Source organism: Syngnathoides biaculeatus, chromosome 12 (genome assembly GCF_019802595.1).
Source record: "Syngnathoides biaculeatus isolate LvHL_M chromosome 12, ASM1980259v1, whole genome shotgun sequence".
NCBI classification, from domain to species: Eukaryota; Metazoa; Chordata; class Actinopteri; order Syngnathiformes; family Syngnathidae; genus Syngnathoides; species Syngnathoides biaculeatus.
Genome location: NC_084651.1, coordinates 30438608 through 30460800, shown reverse-complemented (window position 1 = coordinate 30460800; position 22193 = coordinate 30438608). Strand labels below are relative to the sequence as shown.

At 42.8% G+C, this 22193-nt stretch overlaps 1 protein-coding gene across 6 annotated transcripts in view; it reads left to right on the top strand.

Moving 5' to 3' along the window:
• Positions 1 to 22193, top strand: part of polr1c (RNA polymerase I and III subunit C) — a 50824-nt gene that overhangs the window by 3992 nt on the left and 24639 nt on the right. For 4 of the 6 annotated variants that reach the window (XM_061836847.1, XM_061836848.1, XM_061836846.1 and 1 more), the window contains exons 2-5: positions 1080 to 1151; positions 3429 to 3536; positions 9263 to 9395; positions 21746 to 21877. In XM_061836847.1, the coding sequence (XP_061692831.1) occupies positions 1134 to 1151; positions 3429 to 3536; positions 9263 to 9395; positions 21746 to 21877 (391 nt within the window). In that variant the 5' untranslated portion in view covers positions 1080 to 1133. Of the gene's footprint in view, positions 1 to 741; positions 987 to 1079; positions 1152 to 3428; positions 3537 to 9262; positions 9396 to 21745; positions 21878 to 22193 lie in introns of those variants that run through there. The other 2 variants (XM_061836844.1, XM_061836845.1) reach the window with 2 other exon arrangements.

The following is a 22193-nucleotide window of genomic DNA, read 5'->3' as shown; positions in this document are numbered from 1 at the left end:
AGCTATTTAAAAAAAAAAAAATAATAATAAGTTCAGGTGTATTTGTGCATTTATGTAGGACCAACAGTTTTAGAGTATAAGTCTCTGAATTCTTTTAAATGTATGATGTTGCTAAGCTTATGGTCATGCTACGCTGAGAGCGGGTTTTGCCCTGGTTAGTATTTGAATGGTAGACCGCTTGGAAGTACCAGGTGCTGTAAGCGTCTCTCCCCGGCTAAATGCAGAGGGGTTGTGTCAGAAAGTGCATCTGGCGTAGAACTGTGCCAAACAAATACACGTTCATCTTAGATGACATTCTGTGGCGACCGTTAACGCGACAAGCCGAAAGGAAAAAAAGAAGAAGAAGATGATGATGTTGCTAACCAATGATGACAAAAGTACTGATAATTAATGCAACTTCTGGTGCTACATATGTCGTTAGATTAAGCTTCATGCAGGTGTTGAGACTTCAGTCCGTTTATCGTGAATGTAATTGAATTTGATTTGCCATCATGATGGTACAATGGTGAACGGTTCTTCCTGACAAAGACGTCTTTTATTCGTTTGATTATCCTGTTTTTATGTGACGTTGGCAAAATCGAGGATCAATGCTTTGGCATATTTGACATATGTGAATGTAGACGCAGCAGAACCCTCTCCACAAAGGCTGTGCATTCTTGTGGAAAACTTGGTGGTGCTCTTTTTTTTTTATTTATTTATTGGGGGGGACTGACCTTTTATCAAAAGCGTTTCCATAATTAGTTGTTCCGACACGATCGGCGTTCAACCTGAAGCCTGTGGACGTCGACATCCACACGAAACTACGGCAACCCCACGAGGACAAACTGTGTCTGCGTCATTTGCATTGCCTGCCACTCCAAACTACAGCGACCCCATTAGGACAAACCTTCTCTGCATCATTTGTGTTGCCCGCATGACAGAAATCACATGCACAGTATGTCGTTATGAGGGTTCTGCGAGCCATATGCAACCACCAAAAGAGCCAGGTATGGCTTGCAAGCCATATGTTCCCGACCCTTGGGATAGATGGATGTTTTACTCATGCTTTAATTTTTTTATTTTATTTTTTTTTATTTTAGGTCCATACAACTGATTTCCCTGGAAACTACCCTGGCTATGATGACACTTGGGATATGCAGACCTTCCAAAAGGTTTTTTTTCTATTTTTACCAAAAATATTCTCTGATTGCTCCAGTTGGTCGAAATGTATTAAAATTATAACATGTTAGTCTTGACCTGGGCTTATTTAACAATGATGTTTATGTCACCACAGTTCTGAGGAACAGGGTACAAATCCTGGCCCCAGTTTATGTGAAGTTTGCATGTTCTCCTTGTGCCCTTGTGGGTATTCCACCTGCCCCAATGAAATGAATAAAGAGGGTTAGGACTGACAGGGATATTATCTGATAAGAACTCATGAGAATACAGACGAGCATTCCTGTTGAAAAGTTGAGCCACATGTTCCAGTCACTGTGATTTGACGAGCACCATCGCACTTGCAAATCTGCACAGTTGAGCACGAAAAATCACACTCGTAAAATTTGTCACAAGTAGAAATACATATATATTGAAAGACGTCACTTATTTTGTGTAGTCTTGACCAATGCAATTGCATACTTGTCGCACATTCTCAGTGCACATGAAAACCGATCCAGCGCAGTGAACCACAGCCTGACATCTTTTTTTTTTTTTTTTTTTTTTTTTTTTTTTTCCCAACACGGAAGCACATGGTCTCCTGCTAGTTTACCTGACTCCGCCCCTTCTGGCTTTTAAAGGGGTACACTCATTATTACAAACACTGTCCAACACCAAGTGCTCTAGTTAGCAACACAGTCTGGGCAACATAGCACAAAGAGTTATACATGCTGCTTGTGTTTACTCTCGATAATAATGGTAAAAGTTAAAAAAAAAGTGGTGTTGCTTTAACAAATGCTGGGATATGTGAATAATAGAAGAAATAGTGGTGAAACTGGATGAAATTTTTTCTTTTTGAGTAAAAAAAAAGTCTGGTCTGAAGCCTGAAGATTGTGTATAATGTTAAAATTCCACCTTGGCACAGCCTTATCGGAGATGAAAGCACAGACAATACAGTGCAAAAATAGCTAATCCTGTATTTTAAATATAGGAGGGATCATTACATCAACGTTAAAATTGTTTGGGAGCATCATTCAGCTTTCAACATGCATTGCTGATGTTATTCTGTAAGCAGTAATTCAGTTTTGAACCAAGAAAAACAGACAGTGGTATCATTGTGGGGTTAAAAAAAATGAAACAAAGTTGCAAGCGACCTTTCAAATTTATAGTTCATGGTTGCCTTGGTTTAGTTAGCAATATATTTTTTTGTTTTACATTTTCATTGTAAGTTTGCAAAAACACAAAATTGTTCTTAAAATTATTCTGATGGGAATATAAATGCTATAATCTGAATCTTTGAATGGGCCATGTAACTTCAATGGATGACACAGATCTGACCACAGGGCATACTTCTAATGTTGCTCAGATTGGTCAAAGGGGGCGCTCACGGGCTTAGTGTGTTTGCTCAGACACGTAAAACATTAGAGGGAACGTTGGTCTTGACATTTACGGGATTATTTCATAAATGTTGGTAATAAAAGAAGCCTGCTCCGAAACAATCAGTATTCATCTGCAAACAGGAAATGCAAGTTAACCGTACTGAGCATGTTCGGAAGTTATGCCAAAAGCACATGTTCCAAGCTTCTTTACGTACTCTGAGCGCATTTACGTCGAAAGTCATCAACATCATGAGCCATGTTAAATGAAATTCAGTTACACTGAAAAAATTTCTGGGATATAACACAGGTAATGTTTCAGTATCTAACTATAATAAGTGTGAGATTGTGATTTAGTTTGACTTGATTTATGTTGTAACATTAGACTAGTCTGTCCAAATGCAAACGGTCATTTTCTCCCGTGGTACCACGTTATCTTGAAGTTGAAAATGTTTCCCCTCTGCACCCTTACAGAAGATATAGATTTACTGTAAGCTTTCAACAATGGATACCACCGAACATTACGCTAGATTACAGTAAGCACCCTGATTCAACAAAAGGAAATGACCCAAACAAACATTTCTTAACAGATGTCAAATTTATTTATTTATTTTTGTATAAAAGTGGGTTTCCCACATCGCAGGAAGTATTTTCCAAAGCAAGTCGTTTTTTTAGGAAACCGCCATTTTGCAAAGTCCTGGCTACAGTAACATTTGTGAGATATCAGTAGAAAGGTGGAAGTGTTTCTTTTTCTTCAGTATTGTGAGATCACTTGTGATCTTGTAAGATTTTGAGATCAGCGATGGGAGAAGTGTCTCTAGCATTATGTTTTGATCTAGGAGAACACACGCAAAATAATATTTTTGGAGTTTGGCTGACTGAGTATACTTTAGTAATTTCATGTTAACATGTTTACAGAGCTTCAGAATTGATATTGGACAGCTGACTGAGAACTTGATGGAGTTTGATATGTTGAGAATCGATGCAGCTATTGCCAATGCCTTCAGAAGGATCCTACTCGCAGAGGTTTGTTTGCTATCTATATGCTGTTAAATAAAGACATCAGAAATCCTTATTCCTGGAGTGTACAGTTCATTCAAAGAACACAGATTTAACATTCAATGATCAGTTAATATAATTGCCACAAAATTGCTTAAAATGCAAACAGAATTACAACATCTAATGTATCTCAACTTCTAATTTGATGGAGAAATTTGGTTCTTACTTTTTTGGAGGACAAATTGTAAACAACCAATATTTAGTTTTTCATGCTACACCAAATGAATCATTCAAACAAAAATGTATCAAAGCATTGAAAGTGTTAATGAAGTAAAATTAAGTTCTGGTATTTCACTTGGCTTTTCCTGACATTTTACTTTCTTTATTTTCCAGCAATAGTATATTGCAGGGGTGCTCAATGCGGCGATCGCCATTGTCAATCGCGAGGCAGTCTTTGTCATGGGACGGCGTGGCAAAAAAAAAAAGACGTCACCCAGTGGTCCTTCTAAACTGCGTGGGTGCGAAATTGTCCACCGCTGATACAATCTCTTCGCAGATATTCTGCATTGTGCGCAAAGAAAAACGAAAAAAATAATCCAATGCAAATTTAAAGTATACAGTGAAGAAATAAGTATTTGAACACCCTGCTATATTGCAAGTTCGCCAACTTAGAAATCATGGAGGGGTCTGAAATTTTCATCATAGGTGCATGTCTAATCTGAGAGAGATAATCTAAAAAGAAATATCCAGAAATTACAATGCATGATTTTTTTTAAATGATTTGTGTGATACAGCTGCAAATAAGTATTTGAACACCGAAGAAAACCAATGTTAATATTTGGTACAGTCGCCTTTGTTTGCAATACAGAGGTCAAATGTACTTATACTTAATTTCTTCACTGTATATGCCGTCATACGTCTCTGTCAGACTGAAATGAAAGTGTAAACTGCGGTTTGCATGTTCTCCCCGTGCCTGCATGGGTTTTTTCTGGGCACTCCGGTATCCTCCAACATCCCAAAAACTTGTGACAGTAATTGGACACTCTAAATAGCCCCTAGGTGTGATTGTGAGTGTTTATCTCCATATGCCTTCCGATTGGCTGGCAACCAGTTCAAGGTGCACAGCGCCTCCTGCAAGTTGACAGCTGGGATAGGCTCCAGTACTCCCGCAACCCTTGTGAGGATAAGTGGCTGAGAAAATTGATGGATGGAGAAGTGGTGGTAACCTCTGGGTGGCGGTGGCTTTTTGGAATGCTTTATCAGATTCACTCGATGGTGGCATACTTTTTATAGTGTTTTTCCCATTTACCTCTATGCCTATGTAAAATGCACACTTGACAATTTTTGCTGAAAAAAGTGCATTATAGAGGAAAAATTACAGTGATGAAAGTCCTCTGGATATTCCCGGAATTCCAGATTTTTTTAATTTTCCTGAAAATTGCTCCGGAAAATTGAGGAAAAATTGCCTAAAATTAATCCGGATATTAGTTGACAACATTGAATGAACATGCGTTTGAGTTCGTTGTTTTGGTTTCACGAGCGTAGCCATGTTAAGGCACTAACACGAATAACAGTAACGCCCCTCCCATCGCAATCTCTCAAGAAGTCGCTTATTTTGTGTGGTCTTGACATTTATTTACGTGTTTATTTCATAAACGTTAACCAAACAAGCATGCTCCTAAATAACCGATATTTAGCCAGAAACAGAAAATGCATGTTAACCGTACTGAGCATGTACGGCGAAAGTGCATGTTCAGAACTGCTTCACATAATGCAAGCGCATTTACGTCGAAAGTCAACAACATCATGAGCCATGTCAAAGAAAATTCAGTTAAACCAGGGGTGCTCATTGCGTCGATCGCGAGGCAGTGTGATGGCATAAAAAAAAAAAAATATCGTTAGACTATCATCCACCTTTCTTGACAGGCCACTGCATTTAACTTTTCTTCAGATGAAGTTTGTAAGATCAAGAATTTTTATTGATGAAAAATTTTAAATACTGTTTTATATATCATGTTCTACTAATATCAGTTGAAATTGGAAATTATCATTTTGGAATTTTAAATTTTTTTCTATTTTAGTTATGGATTTGTTTATTTTATTTTTAATTTACAGTTATGTTATATTAATCCAGTAAGTTATTTGAAGGCCATCCCTAATCACACACTTAACTGCGAGCATGACAGCCCACACCTGTACATTTTTCAAATGTTAGTGTGTGTGTGTGGTGTGTGTGTGTGTGTGTATATATATATATATATATATATATATATATATATATATATAATCAAAATATTCAAGGCAACTCATATTATAGTATTAGTATTACTCGATCTGTATCTAAGATAGTGAGAGCAATGTGGTCGAGTGTATCAGTAAAAAGCGACGTAACAAGTTTGAGACTTAAGCGTTAATAGTAGTTACTACAGATCAACTTCTTTAACGTCTTTCTGTACGGTGTAGAAATTCTAGGATATATTTTCGTGTATCTTCTATATTTATACAATAATTTGTATAATGTGGGGAAAAGGACAATTTTAGATGTCTTTACTGAATAGTTCACTTCATTCATTTGTCTTAAGATAAGATGGCATATTTTAAAATTTTAATGGCAAATGTGATTTTGTGCTATCCAGTGATAGAGGGATGTGGACAAAAAAATCTGGACTTTGCCCTTGGGGAACTTCTGCCCATTTTGTTTGGTCAGAAATTTTATTTTAAATTTTTGTCTGAATTTTGTTCACAGATATCGCCAGAATGCACCGCAGCCATCCAGTTTTTCAAAAATTTCCCAGGGGGCGGGGGCACGCCCCTGGACGCCCTTAGCGCTCACATTTGTATTTTCAGGAATTTTCACGAAAGTCTACTTTCATCTCTAATTACAGAAAATGGGGTGCTCTGCATCTTGTCTTCTTATTATTATTTTCCTTTCGGCTTGTCCCGTTAGGGGTCGCCACAGCGTGTCATCTTTTGCCATCTTAGCCTATCTCCTGCATCTTCCTCTCTAACCCCAACTGCCCTCATGTCTTCCCTCACCACATCCATAAACGTTCTCTTTGGTCTTCCTCTCGCTCTTTTGCCTGTGAGCTCCATCCTCAGCATCCTTCTAACAATATACTCACTCTCTCGCCTTTGAACATGTCCAAACCATCGAGGTCTTCTCGCTCGAATCTTGTCTCCAAAACATCCAGCTTTGGCTGTCCCTCTAATGAGCTCATTTCTAATCCGATCCAACCTGGTCACTCCGAGCGAGAACCTCAACATCTTAATTTCTGCCCCCTCCAGTTCAGCTTCCTGTTGTTTCTTCAGTGCCACCGTCTCTAATCCGTACATAATGGCCGGCCTCACCACTGTTTTGTAAACTTTGCCCTTCATCCGAGCAGAGACTCTTCAGTCACATAACACACCAGACACCTTTCGCCAGCTGTTCCAACCTGCTTGGACCCGTTTCTTCACTTCCTGACCACACTCTCCATTGCTCTGTATTGTTGACCCCAAGTATTTGAAGTCCTCCACCCTCGCTATCTCTTCTCCCTGTAGCCTCACTCTTCCCCCTCCACTTTTCTCATTCACGCACATATATTCTGTTTTACTTCGGCTAATCTTCATTCCTCTCCTTTCCAGTGCATATCTCCATCTTTCTAATTGTTCCTCTGCATGCTCCCTGCTTTCACTGCATATCACAATATCATCTGCGAACATCATGGTCCAAGGGGATTCCAGTCTGTCAGCCTATCCATTACCACTGCAAACAGGAAGGGGCTCAGAGCTGATCCCTGATGCAGTCCCACCTCCACCTTAAATTCCTCTGTCACACCTAAGGCACACCTCACCATTGTTCTGCTGCCATCATACATGTCCTGTACTATTTTAACATACTTCTCTGCCACACCAGACTTACGCATGCAGTACCACAGTTCCTCTCTTGGTACTCTGTCATACGCTTTCTCTAGATCCACAAAGACACAATGTAGCACCTTCTTACCTTCTCTGTACTTTTCCACGAGCATCCTCAAGGCAAATAATGCATCTGTGGTACTCTTTCTAGGCATGAAACCATACTGTTGCTCGCAGATACTTACTTCTGTCCCGAGTCTAGCCTCCACTACTCTTTCCCATAACTTCATTGTGTGGCTCATCAACTTTATTCCTCTATAATTCCCACAGTTCTGAACATCCCCTTTGTTCTTAAAAATGGGAACTAGAACACTTTTCCTCCATTCTTCAGGCATCTTTTCGCCCGCTAGTATTCTGTTGAATAAGTTGGTCAAAAACTCCACAGCCATCTCTCCAAATTGCTTCCATACCTCTACCGGTATGTCATCAGGACCAACTGCCTTTCCATTTTTCATCCTTTGTAGTGCCTTTCTGACTTCCCCCCTTAGTAATCATTTCCACTTCCTGGTCCTTCACTCTTGCCTCTTCAACTCTTCCTTCTCTCTCATTTTCTTCATTCATCAACTTCTCAAAGTATTCTTTCCATCTATTTAGCACACTCCCGGCACCAGTCAACACATTTCCATCTCTATCCTTAATCACCCTAACCTTCTGCACATCCTTCCCATCTCTATCCCTCTGTCTGGCCAACCTGTAGAGATCCTTTTCTCCTTCTTTCGTGTCCAACCTGGTGTACATGTCTTCATATGCCTCTTGTTTAGCCTTTGCCACCTCTACCTTTGCCCGACGTCGCATCTCGATGTACTCCTTTCGCCTCTCCTCAGTCCTCTCAGTATCCCACTTCTTCTTCGCTAATCTCTTTCCTTGTATGACTCCCTGTATTTTGGGGTTCCACCACCAAGTCTCCTTCTCCCCTTTCCTACCAGATGACACACCAAGTACTCTCCTGCCTGTCTCTCTGATCACCTTGGCTGTCGTCGTCCAGTCTTCCGGGAGCTTCGGTTGTCCATCGAGAGCCTGTCTCACCTGTTTCCGGAAGGCCGCACAACATTCTTCCTTTGTCAGCTTCCACCACATGGTTCTCTGCTCTACCTTTGTCTTCTTAAGCTTCCTACCCACCACCAGAATCATACTACCATCCTATGCTATCGAGCTACACTCTCCCTACCACTACTTTACAGTCAGTAACCTCCTTCAGATTACATCGTCTGCACAAAATATAATCCACCTGCGTGGTTCTACCTCCGCTCTTATAGGTCACTATATGTTCCTCCCTCTTCTGGAAATAAGTGTTCACTACAGCCATCTCCATCCTTTTTGTAAAGTCCACCACCATCTGTCCCTCAAAGTTCCTTTCCTGGATGCCGTACTTACCCATCACTTCTTCATCGCCCCTGTTTCCTTTACCAATATGTCCATTACAATCTGCACCAATCACAACTCTCTCGCTGTCTGGGATGCTCAGAACTACTTCATTTAGTTCCTTCCAGAATTTCTCTTTCAACTCTTGGTCACATTCTACCTGTGGTGCATAGCCGCTAACCACATTATACATAACACCCTCAATTTCAAATTTTAGTCTCATTACTCGATCTGATAGTCTTTTCACCTCCAAGACATTCTTAGCAGCCAGGGCTGCATTGCTCTGCATCTTGTCATTGGTGATTAAAAAAAAAAAAAAATCAACTATACCACAAGAGCAGAATAATGCTGGTTTTGAAATGTGATTACATGATTAAATGATTACAAATCGTAATGTATTTTCACACCGGCAACCATCCCAATCCTAATTATCATGCTTGGTGCGCATTGCCATTTGTTGCCTTACATGAATATATTTTTCATTGTGCTTCTAGGTCCCTACGATGGCTATTGAAAAGGTTTTTATTTACAACAACACATCTATCATCCAAGATGAAGTGCTGGCACAGAGATTAGGGCTCATCCCAATCAAAGCTGACCCCTTTCTCTTTGAATATAGAAGTACTGGTAAGCTCTCCTACAGCTTACATTAAATATGTATTATGTATTGTACAGTGAAGCCAGAAGTTTACATACACGGTGCAAATAATGGATGCAGTATTAATATACCAAATGTATATGTACCATATTTTTGCAGCCATAAAATGCACTTAAGTCTAAAATTTTTTCCAGAATGGACAGCATGCCTGATATGCAGAATTGTGACTTGTCCAATGAAGTACACTTGAACACACTGGTTTAACTTTCAGCATATATGCTAGCAGATATTTTAGTGTGCATATGATGATGGCGCTCACAAGGCAGAGAAAAATAATTGCTTTTTACATCTCTCAGCAGAAGAAGCTTGCATTGACCCACACTGCCTGCGTCGGCAGCTCCTTAGAGATGTTGTTCACACTCACAGTGTCACATCTAAACTAAAATGATCACACTGCAGCCAACTGAATAACATAACTAGCAAATAATGACACAAAAGAATGACCCGAGAAATAATTGACACAAAACATGCACTTTAAATGCCATTTACTTGGGTGGTCCTTAGTGCCACAAAGCATGATGTAGGATTTTCTGCTTACAAACGTGAAATGCAATTGTTCCTCACTGCCTCGTGAGCCGCATCATATGGTAGCTTACATACACAGTATGACAGTGATTTCCAACCTTTATAGAGCCAAGGTACATATTTTACAATTGAAAAATCCCACGGCACACCAACAAAAGTAAATGTCACCAAAAATGGATCGATTAATCACTGTATGTACTTCCTGCCGTCTAATAGAAGAGGATTTTTTTGTTCTGTCTGTCATTGTGCCTCACTGGCATAAATAGATGAATAAAGATACATTATTTCTTGGAATTTTAGCAATTACATAAAAGTGGATATCTTCCCACGGCACACCTGAAGAGCACTCAACGGCACATTAATGTACCCTGGCACACTGTTTGGGAATCACTGCAGTAAGATGTGCTAACATTCATGCCAACAGTGTAACTGGTGTATTTAAGTGTACTTTACTGGACAAGTCACAAAAATATTTACAAATGTTGGAAGTCAGTGTGCACATCAAATGTGCATCATATTGTAAGGCCCCATGTCTAATGTGGTGCTTTGTCTATTTAAAAGAGAATTTAAGACCTCTACGATCGTGAAAATATGTATGTTACACTTGTTAAAAAAAAAAAAACAATCCACCAATATGTGGGGCAGCAAACGGTGAACCACGAATGGACGTACATACTGTATTACATTACATTCAAACAACATAAGATCAACAAAACACCGGGCTCAGACCTTGTGTCCACATCCTGCCTTAAAGTCTGCACAACTTGCTCCTGTCTTCACAACGATCTTCAACAGGTGTCTACAACTGTGTACAGTACCAACCTGCTTCAAACGCTCCACCATAATACCAGTCCCCCAAAAAGCAGCTGTCTCAGGTCTTAATGACTACAGGCCTGTTCCCTTGACATCTGTGGTCATGAATTCTTTTGCATTGTGGTGGACCACCTCAAGAGCGTCACAGGTCCTCACCTGGATCCACTGCAGTTTGCCTATTGAGGTAACAGATCTGCGGATGAATCCTTCAAGATGGGTCTGCACTTCATCCTTGAACATTTTGACAGCGTGGGTACCTATGAGAAGTTCCTGTTCGTGGACTTCAGCTCTGCGTTTAGCATCATCATCCCTGAACTACTCTCCTCCAAACTTCTCCAGCTCAGCATCTCGCCTGCCGTCTCCCGGTAGGTCTACAACTTCCTGACAAGCAGACTCTGACTCATGAAGTTCACAGATGACACCACGGTCATCGGCCTCATCAAAGACTGCCACGAGCCTGCGTATCAACAGGAAGTGGCAAGACTGGAGCTTTGGTGTTGTCAACAAAACCTGATGTTGAACACTCTAAAGACTGGAGAGATGATTGTGGAGTTCAGGAGGCATCCTTCACCACTGATGCCCCTGACACTGTCCAACTGTCTTGTGAACCATTGAGACATCGAAGTTCTTGGGAATTACAGTCTCAGAGGACCCGCAGTGGGAGACAAACATCAAATCGATCCTCAAAAAAGCCCAGCAAAGGATGTACTTCTTGCATCTTCTGAGGAAACACAGTCTGTCACAAGAGATGCTGAGACGGCGTTAATCAAATCAGTACTGTGTACCTCTACCACAGTCTGGTTTGGGGCCGCCACCAAAAAAAGATATACTCCCATGGAGAATCAAATCCGCTGAATGGTTTGTCTGTACCATACTACCCACTATTGAGGACTTGCACACAATGCGAACTAGGTCCAGAGCATGCAGGATTCTTTCGGATCCTCCACATCCTGGTTACCAGCTCTTCCAGCTCCTTCTGTCAGGAAAGCGCTGCTGCTACTTCTTTTCCTCTCGGCTTGTCCTGTTAGGGATTGCCACAGCGCGTCATCTTTTTCCATCTCAGCCTATTGCCTCCATCTTCCTCTCGAACACCAGGTGCCCTCATGTCTTCCCTCACACCATCCATCAATCTTCTCTTTGGTGTTCCTCTTGCTCTTTTGGCTGGCAGCTCCATCCTCAGCACCCTTCTACCACTGTACCCACTCTCTCGTCTCTGGACAAGTCCAAACCATCGAAATCTGCTCTCTGAAATCCTGGTCTCCAAAGCATCCAACTTTGGCTGTCCCTCTCAAGAGTTCATTTTTAATCCTATCCAACCTGCTCCCTCTGAGCAAGAACCTCACTATCTTCTATTCTGGTACCTCCAGTTCTGCTTCCTGTTGTTTCTTTAGTGCCACAGTCTGTAATCCCTGCTTCATGGCTGGCCTGACCACTGTTGTATAAACTTTGCCCTTCATCCTAGCAGAGACTCTTCTGTCACATACATACCAGACACGTTCCGCCAGCTGTTCCAACCTGCCTGGACCCGTTTCTTCACTTCCTTTGCACACCCCCCCTCGGCGGTCAAAGACTCGTCAACCCTTTCTGGCGCAGTTATGCTGCGTCGACGTCGACAATCGTGCGGCCATCGTTTTTGGCCAGCGGAGCGGCCTAGCCCAGCCGGCCTGCTCCGGATCCTGCTAATTATGTTGGGCAATGTTCATCCCAAACTGGGACCTTCGGTTCAGTCTGCCGCCGCCATGGAGACCACAACTCTGTCTTGTGTTCATTGTGCCAAAAATTGATCCACCTGCGCTGTTCCAGCCTGCCAAACCTTCGAGTCTACTGGAACGACTACGTCGGTCTAGGCTGCAACGCTGCGCTGCCGCCTCTGCCCAGCTCACAACCTGAGTCATTCAACGTCTGCCAGATAAACATCAATGGCCTCAAGGTCAAGAAAGCCGAACTCTCACCCTTCCTGGCGGACAAGGACATTTCTGTCTGCGACCAAGCTCACCGCCAAAGCCAAGCTGGCGGCAAGGATGGATGCCTAGCGTTCCTGGTTCGAAACGAGATCAGCTATACCAACACGCACCCCGATGACCACCTCAAAGCACAATCGATCGCCATCACCTCGGGAACATCGTCGATCACACTCCACAACATCGACGTGCCTCCTCAGTCGAGCTGCACTGCTGGCTACACTGCGTCACTCAGCCACCTGCTGACCACAGACGCACACTCACCTCTCCGGGGCTGCACACTCAATTGCGAATTCGAACAATCGTCCTACGGCGTCGTAAACGAACTCACACCAACAACGTGTCGTGACAAACTGCAGCAGCTCGCCAGACATTTCGCTTGCATCACTGTCACTTTTCACCAGCGCCACGTGGCCCACCAAAACGCGTCTGTCATCGCACCACCTTCCCATTGTCATCAGGTTGGAAAAGAAAGTCGTCCACGTCAATTCTGAATGTCGTACCTACATCAACTTGCGTCACGCAGACTGGGAAAACTTCACTGCCTGGTCTGAGGCCCATTTCACCAACCTTGCACCGCCTATCAATGTGCACAGCGGCGAATGTGCCTTCCGCCGAATCCTGTGGAAAGCTCGCCGCCACTACATCCCTTGCGGTCGCAAAGCTTGGATTCGGCCGTCTTTCCCGACCACCGCAGCGCGTCTCACTGACCAACGCGACCGTTGACGTCAAATCGACCCATCTGACCCAGAAATTCCCCGGCTTGAGGCAGAGGTTCGTCGAGCTGTCAACGAGCACCACTCTCAACGCTGGTGGGAGTACATCGAACAGTGTGACCTTCGGCAAGGGGTACGCAAACTTTGGTCAACGCTGCGTTCACTTACAAAGCCCCAGCTACCGAGAGACAACGCCATTCTTCGATTTAACAATAAAATCGCCAGCACTCCCCAGTCCTGTGCCCGGCATTTCAACAAGCAATTCCACGCAGACCCAGCAAAGCATCAACACATTCAAAAATCGCCCGAAACGCCCTGCGTTCGTTGCACCGCTTGAAAACCGACGACGCACCAACATTTGTCCTGGCTGACGGATGGCCGTGGCGTAAAGGCCAGCAAAGCCCTGGGGCCATGACGTGTGTGGTGTCATGTCAAACACACAGGACTGGCCTGTCACAGTTACCTGGCCAAAGTGTTCAGCCTCTCGCTTCGGTCATCCATCGTTCCTTCCATCTGGAAAGTCGGCAGGGTAATCCCTCTGCTGAAACCTGGCAAATCATTTCGACCCATCACCTTGCTCTTCCCCTGTGGCCAAACTGCTCGAAAGCCTCTTGCTCCCGACGGTTGTACAACATCTCCCATCAGCGCCAGATCATAGCCGACCTCATCGTCACCCTAAATGCTAATTTGCCTCGCCTTGTACAGTTCTTCACGGATCATAACCTTCAACTGGAAGACCGAATTCAACCTCGACCTTGTAATTCAAATCTCCGGCAAAGCGATTCCAACGGTGAACCAGCTGAAGCTGCTTGGTGTGACTTTCAACGCCCGTTTTACATTTGCCGCACATACGAAGGATGTCAACTCACGGCTGCACGGCCGAGTCAACGCCCTGAAAGCACTTGGTGGTGCCTCCTGGTGTGCCAACAAAGAGGTGCAAGCCACCAGTTACAAAGCCGTCGGACGGTCCCTGCTCAACTATGCCGCCCCGATCTGGTCACCGAACCTAGCTGACAGCCATTGGCAGGAACTTCACAGGCCATATATAGCCCTCCGCTGCATCACAGGCTGCCACCTGATGTCCCCCACCGACCACCTGCACGTTGAAACCAAGACTCTGCCCGTCCTACACAACGTACTGCTGTCTAGGCAGCATTTGCTTCAATGCCTTAGACCGGGTCATCCAAACAGCGACCTGGTCTGTCGCGTTTGACCACAGCGTCCCTCGTTGGCAAACAGACATAGACCAGTTCGTCGGTACCAACGGACGGCTAGACGACCAACAATACAAGCGCGGACTAACTGAACTCCACACATCGGTCGTCACCAACACCAGGCTAGCCTACAAGCCTAACAACGTCCTTGGGAGCTACCCGCCTCCAATTCACGACGACGAACGGTCTCTGCATCGGGAAGCACGCTCCATCCTCGCCCAACTGCGCTTGGGCTTCTATCGCCTGCTGAATAGCTACAAACACCACCTCAACGACACAGTTGCCAGCGTCTGCCCGGACTGTGGCACCAGACTACACGACACGCAGCACCTGTTCAACTGCCCGGCGCGCCCTATAACGCTCACGGCAGAAAATCTATGGCGGCGACCGACCGAGGCAGCCGCTTTCCTACGGCTATAACACTTTCGCACGATTGTCTATGTCTACGCAGCAACACTGTCATGCTGGCTATCACAACAAGATTGTTGACCCCAAGTATTGCTATCTCTTCTGCCTGTAGCCTCACACTTCCCTCTCCACCCCTCTCATTCACGCACATATTTTCCATTGTACTTGGGCTAATCTTCATTCATCTCCTTTCCAGTACATGCCTCTATCTTTGTAATTGTTCCTCTGCCTGCTCCCTGCTTTCACTGGATATCACGATATCATCTGCAAACATTATAGTCCAAGGGAATTCCATTCTAACCTCATCTGTCAGCCTATCCAGTACCACAGCAAACGGGAAAGGGCTCAGAGCTGATCCCTGGTGCACTCCCACCTCTACCTGAAATTCCTCTGTCACACGAATGACACACCTCCTCACCATTGTTCTGCTGCTGTCATACATATCCCGTACTATTCTAACATATATCTCCACCACAGCAGACTTACGCATGCAGTACCACAGTTCCTTTCTTGGTAGATCCACAAAGACACAATGTACGATGAAGAAAATAAGTATTTGAACACCCTGCTATATTGAAAGTTCTCCCACTTAGAAATCATGGAGGCCTCTTAAATTTTCATCATAGGTGCTTATCCACTGTGAGAGACAATCTAAAAAGAAAAATCCAGAAATCACAATGTATGACTTTTTTTTTTAACGTTTTATTTAATAAGTATTTGAACACCTGAGAAAAACAATGTTAATATTTGGTACAGTAGCCTTTATTTGCATTTCCAGAGGTGAAACGTTTCCTGTAGTTGTTCACCTGGTTTGCAAACACTGCAGGAGGGATTTTGGCCCACTCCTCCACACAGATCTTCTCTAGATCAGACTGGTTTCTGGGCTGTCGCTGAGAAACACGGAGTTTCAGTTCCCTCCAGTGATTTTTCTGTTGGGTTTAGGTCTGGAGACTGGTTAAGCCTCGCCAGAAACTTGTTATGCTTCTTACGGTGCCACTCATTGGTTTTCCTGGCTGTTTGCTTCGGGTCATTGTCATGTTGAAAGACCCAGCCATGACCCATCTTCAATGCTCTGACTGAGGGAAAGAGGTTGTTCCCCAAAATCTCACAATACATGGCCGCAGTCGTCCTCTCCTTAACACAGTGCTGTCGAAAATTTCAGAACCCTCCATGATTTCCAAGTGAGAGAATGCAATAAAGCAGGGTGTTCAAATACTTATTTTTTTCACTGTATGAAAAGTTTTTGTTGGTACACACACCTCACAGAAACTGACATATGCAGTAACAATATCCGTGAATTTATCTCGGCTGCTTGCTGAATTTTCAAAGACATTCCAGTCTGTGCAGTCAAAGCAGCTTTGAAGTTCTTATTTTGCCTCGCTGGTCCTTTTTTCAACAGGTTTTAAAGGCTTCACACACTCAAGTGGTTACCTGTATATAGGTATTAAGTGGAGTAAACAGTGATCAGAGGAGCCTAGCGGTGCACAGGGTATTGCGCGCAGACAGTGGTGGTATGTGCTGCTTATCTTTAGGAAGTTCATGGTTAAGTTTATCTGTTAAATTCTGCTCTTGAATAATGAGGGGTGATTTTTTTTTTTTTTTTTTTTTTTTCTCTCTCTTGTCAATCTCATTTACCTGCTTGGCGAGCGTTAGGAGTGCTGCATTCATGCTAGGTTTAGGTGGAATGTGAACACCTATGAGAATGAAAGGTGAATTCACACAGCAATTGACCCCTCCGTGGATATTGTGCAATCCGCGTCAATGACCAATCAGAGGCCAGAGATCTGCATAAACCAAAGCCTGTTTTTGCTCCCGCCATTTTCTCAGACAACATTGCATGGTCCAGTATAGGGTTAGTTAGCGTTTTATCGCGTATTTGGGTTATTTAACAAAAAATATGGTTAAGAAGTGTAGTCAGACTTTGTAATAGTGACGACAGGTATCCTGAAAGGCTAGTTGGTGGAGTTCGATTCGTACCCTTTCCAAAACCGGAGACCCAGTACGAAAAATGCCTTCGATGGATCAAACTTTGTGGAAGACCGCATCATCAACTAAATCCATCTAATATCAACCGGAACACATATGTTTGCACAAAGGTATGCCCTATATTTAGCGCGTTATTCTTTGCAACAAGTAATGGAAATGCTGGGGTTAATCGGTGGAGACATCTCCGAGGTGGAGGATTTATCAGACATCGATGATCCTGTGGGAGATGCTGAATATCAACCTCCTCCCACCAGCAGTGAGGAAGACAGAAGTGGGTGTGAAGACCCTGTGCCACAACCCTGTCAGCCTATCAGGGACGCAAACGTTTGGCGAGGAATGTGAGCGAGTCAGATCGTGACATTGCCATATCATGCACCCCGAGGCGTCGCTCTCGGACACAGCAGGAAGAGGCTGATGTCTCGGGGAATATCTCTGACGATATAACACCAGGACCCAGCCATGAAGAACAGTCCAACAAAGGGCGTGGAATGGGATGGAAGGCTTCTTCGCTTACCCCAAGCTCCGTTTGACCATGAGGAGGAAACTGTTCATGACAGAGAAGGCTGGACCCCACTGGACTACATCCAACAGTATATTGACAAACATTTGATAAAAATAATTGCAGAATGCTCAAATGCTACATCACTGTCTAGAAGTGGAGATGCACTCAACACAACACCTGATGAAATTGTTCATTTTTTTGGTGCCTGTTTTTGTCTTGTGTACCGTATCCTACAATCAAGATGTACTGGTCTAAATCCTTGAAATTCCATGCCATTATTGAAAAGTTCACATGTGACGTATTCTTCCGACTGAGGAGGTCACTCAAAGTGCTCTATGATGAGGATGTTCCAGAAAATCTGAAAGAGTGTGACAAGTTCTGGAAGGGTGAGGCCTTTTCTCAACCGCATTTTGAAAGGCTGCAAATCTCAGGGTCGATCACAGTGTGTTTCCATTGAAGAACAGATGATTCCATTCACAGGAGCTTATCCATGCCGATATCTTCTGATGAAACCAAACCCAGTTGCCTTTAAAAACTTTGTTTGCGCAACATCAAATGGTATAGTACTGGACTTTGGGATTTATCAAGGTGCAGATCGACTCCGTGAACAAGTTGAAGAACTCGGGAATTTGGGTTTGGGTGGCTTGATCGATCATCTGTCTCAGACTCTGCATCCTAATACAAATGTGTACTGTGATCAATTCTTCACATGAATCCTGGCAGTGGAACACATGATGAAGAAGCAGGTGTATATAACTGGTACAGTTATGAGGAATCGAGTTGCTGCTGCAGTGCAGAAATTGCCAAGTGACAAGACCATGAAAAAAAAATGGAAGAGGAACCTCAGCACAAGTTACCAATATGGATGGAAATATTTGTGTCACCAAGTGGTTTGACAATAAACCTGTGTTGATGATGTCGACTATACATGCTCAAGAGCCGGAAGACACATGCCAGAGATGGGACAAGAAACTGAAAGAGTATGTAACCATCTCTCCACCATGTTATCCGTGAATACAACTCCAAGATAGATGGAGTTGACCTTGTGGATAGAATGATGAGCTTCTATCAAATGAGTGTCCGTACAAAAAAAATGGACACTGCGGATGCTGATGCACTTTACCAATCTGGCTTTAGCCAAGAGCTGGCTACTATACCACAAAGGCCTCACTCTAAATAGCACACCAAAGAAGAACATCATCCACTTCCTTCAATTCCGCATGGAAGTGGCCATCACCTTCTTGGCTCAGGGAGACAATGACAACTCTGCTTTTTGAGAGCAGGAAGATGACAGAAGTTTCAGTCCAAGGGAAACAGCGTCCAGTGCAGGCAGTGCCCCACATCTCATTCTGAAGGAAGGCTAATGCACATCTGCCAAAAGTGGTACACTCAAAGAACGCATCATGATGCAGAGCAAAAGGATGCTCAGGGAAAACTCGAGTGCAGTGTGTTACGTGCAAGGTGTTCCTGTGCTCACAGGCAGATCGCAACTGTTACGCTACCTTTCATACATAGGCATGAACATTTTCCCATGGGGAAAAAAATGTTGGAGCACTTTTGGTGTGCGAGTTTCACGTTTCACGCCATGTTCAGAAATTGAAATTAATAGTTCAACAGTAGCAATGAAAAATATTTTTGAAGGTTTACTTGTTTTATATCTGTTTTCCTGCAACTGTTAGCAGCACTTTATATGACTTGCGTAAAGTTGTTCCTTTTGAATTTTGTTTTTGCACTCAGAAAACTCTGCTGTGTTCAGGCAACGAATAAAGTTTTGCACATCATGACTCAATTGTGACGTTATTGTGTTCACTCAAATTTAAAACGAATGTCCTTGTATGTGGACATATCATTTTTCTCAGAAACTACATCATGTAAAAAGATAATTCTTTGTTTTTCCACTCATCAGGTCCCAATTAGCCTAAATATCAGAGAGAAAATAAAAATGAATACATTGCAAGAGTTTGGGCCTTGGAGGTAAGTAAGGAAGTGAAATATGTGATGATGAACCTCAGGCTGCAATGAGGGATTAACCCCCACAAGGATGAGGCTTTTGGGCAAGCAAAGGTTGGTTTGGAAAATTTCAAAAATGTTCATTGTGGTACAAGCTGTCGAGTTCAGCAATTGTATTGATGGGGTTATGTACTTTTACAGGGTGTTGGATTATATTGTACATAGTTATCTCATATTGATCTCTTATTTTGATTTAATTGCTCTTTTGCTATGCTTAATATGCGTACATTGACTCACGTTTGCTTTGTTTGCTTACGGGTTGATTGTTTATCGACCCACGGTTGCTTTATTTATCATGTTTGCTGTGTACATAAAAAGAGGATTCGTGGTGATGTGACAAGAACAAGTTGGGGATGGTAAGAGAAATACATCCTGCGTTCTCCTTGCGAGCAAAAGTTCGCCACACCGGTCGAACTGGAAATGCGTCACGGATATTAGTTGCAACAAGAAAAGACTTCACGCGTTTGGTTTGTTTGTGACTTTCTTTACTGCAATAAAAATATTTTGTCATTGTTTAATAAGATACTTGTACTATTGTAATTTTTATCTCAAGTATCAACGTACAAATGCTGTACTGTTGATTAAACATTCAGGTACTCACACGGCAGCACCAGCAGGAAACTCCTAGTGATGAATGGTAACTATACAGTAATAGTGTTTTATAATTTACTACATATTTACATTATAAATTTATAATACTTTATATGTTATATTTATAAGGTTTTAGAATTAAAGATTAAACTGAATACCTCTTTTTCCTGAAATATGCAAAGTACAATTACTGTTTACATATTTTAAACGTTCTAGTAACCACATAAACATTTATCCCCTGCGACTTCACGGTTTTTCACTTTTCGCGGGTGGTTCTGGTACCAATTAACCTTGTAAAACGAGGGATGACTGTAATTGACACAAAACATGCACTTTAAATGCTATTTACATACAGCATGATCCCAACATGCTTTGCACGGTCCCAGCATGCTGTACGTCACTAAGGACCGCCTTAGTGCCGCAAAGCATGCTGGAAGCAAGCGTCAGTATAAGTGTGTGTGTGTGTGTGTGTGTTGGGTGGATGGATGGATGGATGGATCGTACAGAAAGTATTCAAACCCCCTTACAGTTTCCTTATCTTGCAGACATTTACTAAAACCAAAATGTTTTTTTTTCTTCAGGAATGTTCACACGGCACAGCATATTGACAGAAAAAGAAGAATTTCTGAAATTTTTGCACATTTATTCAAACAGAAAACTGGATTATGACAGCCGTAAATAATCAGACCCTTTGCTCAGTGTTTAATAGGTGCACACTTTTGTGCTAATAATACAGCCTTGAATCATTTTGGAGATGGATAGTACAAGTGTTTTACACTTAGATTTGGGTATCCTCTGCCATTCACCTTCCAGATCCACTTCTGTCAGGTTGGATGGTGAATGTTGTTGGACAACCATTTTCAGGTCTTTCCAGAGATGCTCAATTGAGTTTAAGTCACCATTCCTTCCGTGCCATTCAAGAACAGAGTTTTTCTGGACCCACTCCTCCTTTATTTTAGCTGACTGCTTCATTTCAATGTCTTGTTTGAAGGCAAACTTTTTGCCCAGTCTGAGGACCTAGACTTCTTAGTCTTATTTTTAAGCATCTTGGAGTCCTTCAGGGTTTTTTTTCCCCTCTCCAACTCCACGGGGTCTTTGTCTTGCACTGAGGAGAGGCTTCTCTTTGGCCACTATGCCCCAAAGCTATGACTGGTGGAGGGCTGCAGGGATGGTTAACTTTCTCCCGTCTGCCCACTCCATCTCTGAAGCTCAGCCACAGGGATATTTGGGTTCTTCTTTACCTATCTCACCAAGCCTCTTCTGTCCCAATCGTTCAGTTTGGCCAGACGGTTCTGGCTTTCTCAAATGTCTTCCATTTAAGGATTCTGGACTACTGTGCTCCTAGGAACTTTAGGTGGAGCAAAAAGTTTTTGTAATTTTAGCCAGCACTGTGCCTTGCCGCAGTCTCTAAGCTCTTCAGGCTGTTCCTTTGACCAAATGATTTCTCATTTGCATGCACCGTGAGCTGGAAGGTCTTATTTAAACAAGTGTTTGGTGGTTTATACTAGCACTCCTGTATTGTGTGCAGTCGCAATTTTTATTTACAATTTTTGTGGTAGTAATCCACAAGACATTCTGCGGTTTATATTTCAGATAAGGCGTTTCCAGAGGAGGAAGTTTCAGAAATAAACACAATTCAACTATGCCTGAAGATTAAATGTAACAAGAACCCTCAAGCAAGCAAAGATTCATCTGATCCACAGGAGCTCTATTTAAACAACAAAGGTAAGAATTATTTTTTTGTCCTGTTTGGCTGTCAGGTCAAACAGAATGGAGGATCTGTATCCATTTTCTGCCTGGAAAGTTTGTCACATTGGAGTTTCAATAATTGCTGTTCATTAGAAGAACAAGGTTTCTAGAGGGGTAAGGAAAAGACAAAAGGCAGCGCTGGTTTAAACAAAGTGAAAGGAAAAACTAAAAATCATTAAATACAGTGGTATCTCTACTTACGAAATTAATCTGTTTCGGAAGTCGTTTTGTAAGTTGGAACACACTTATTTAAATAACCTTGTCAATTCCAAGCCACCCCCCCAGGCACCCC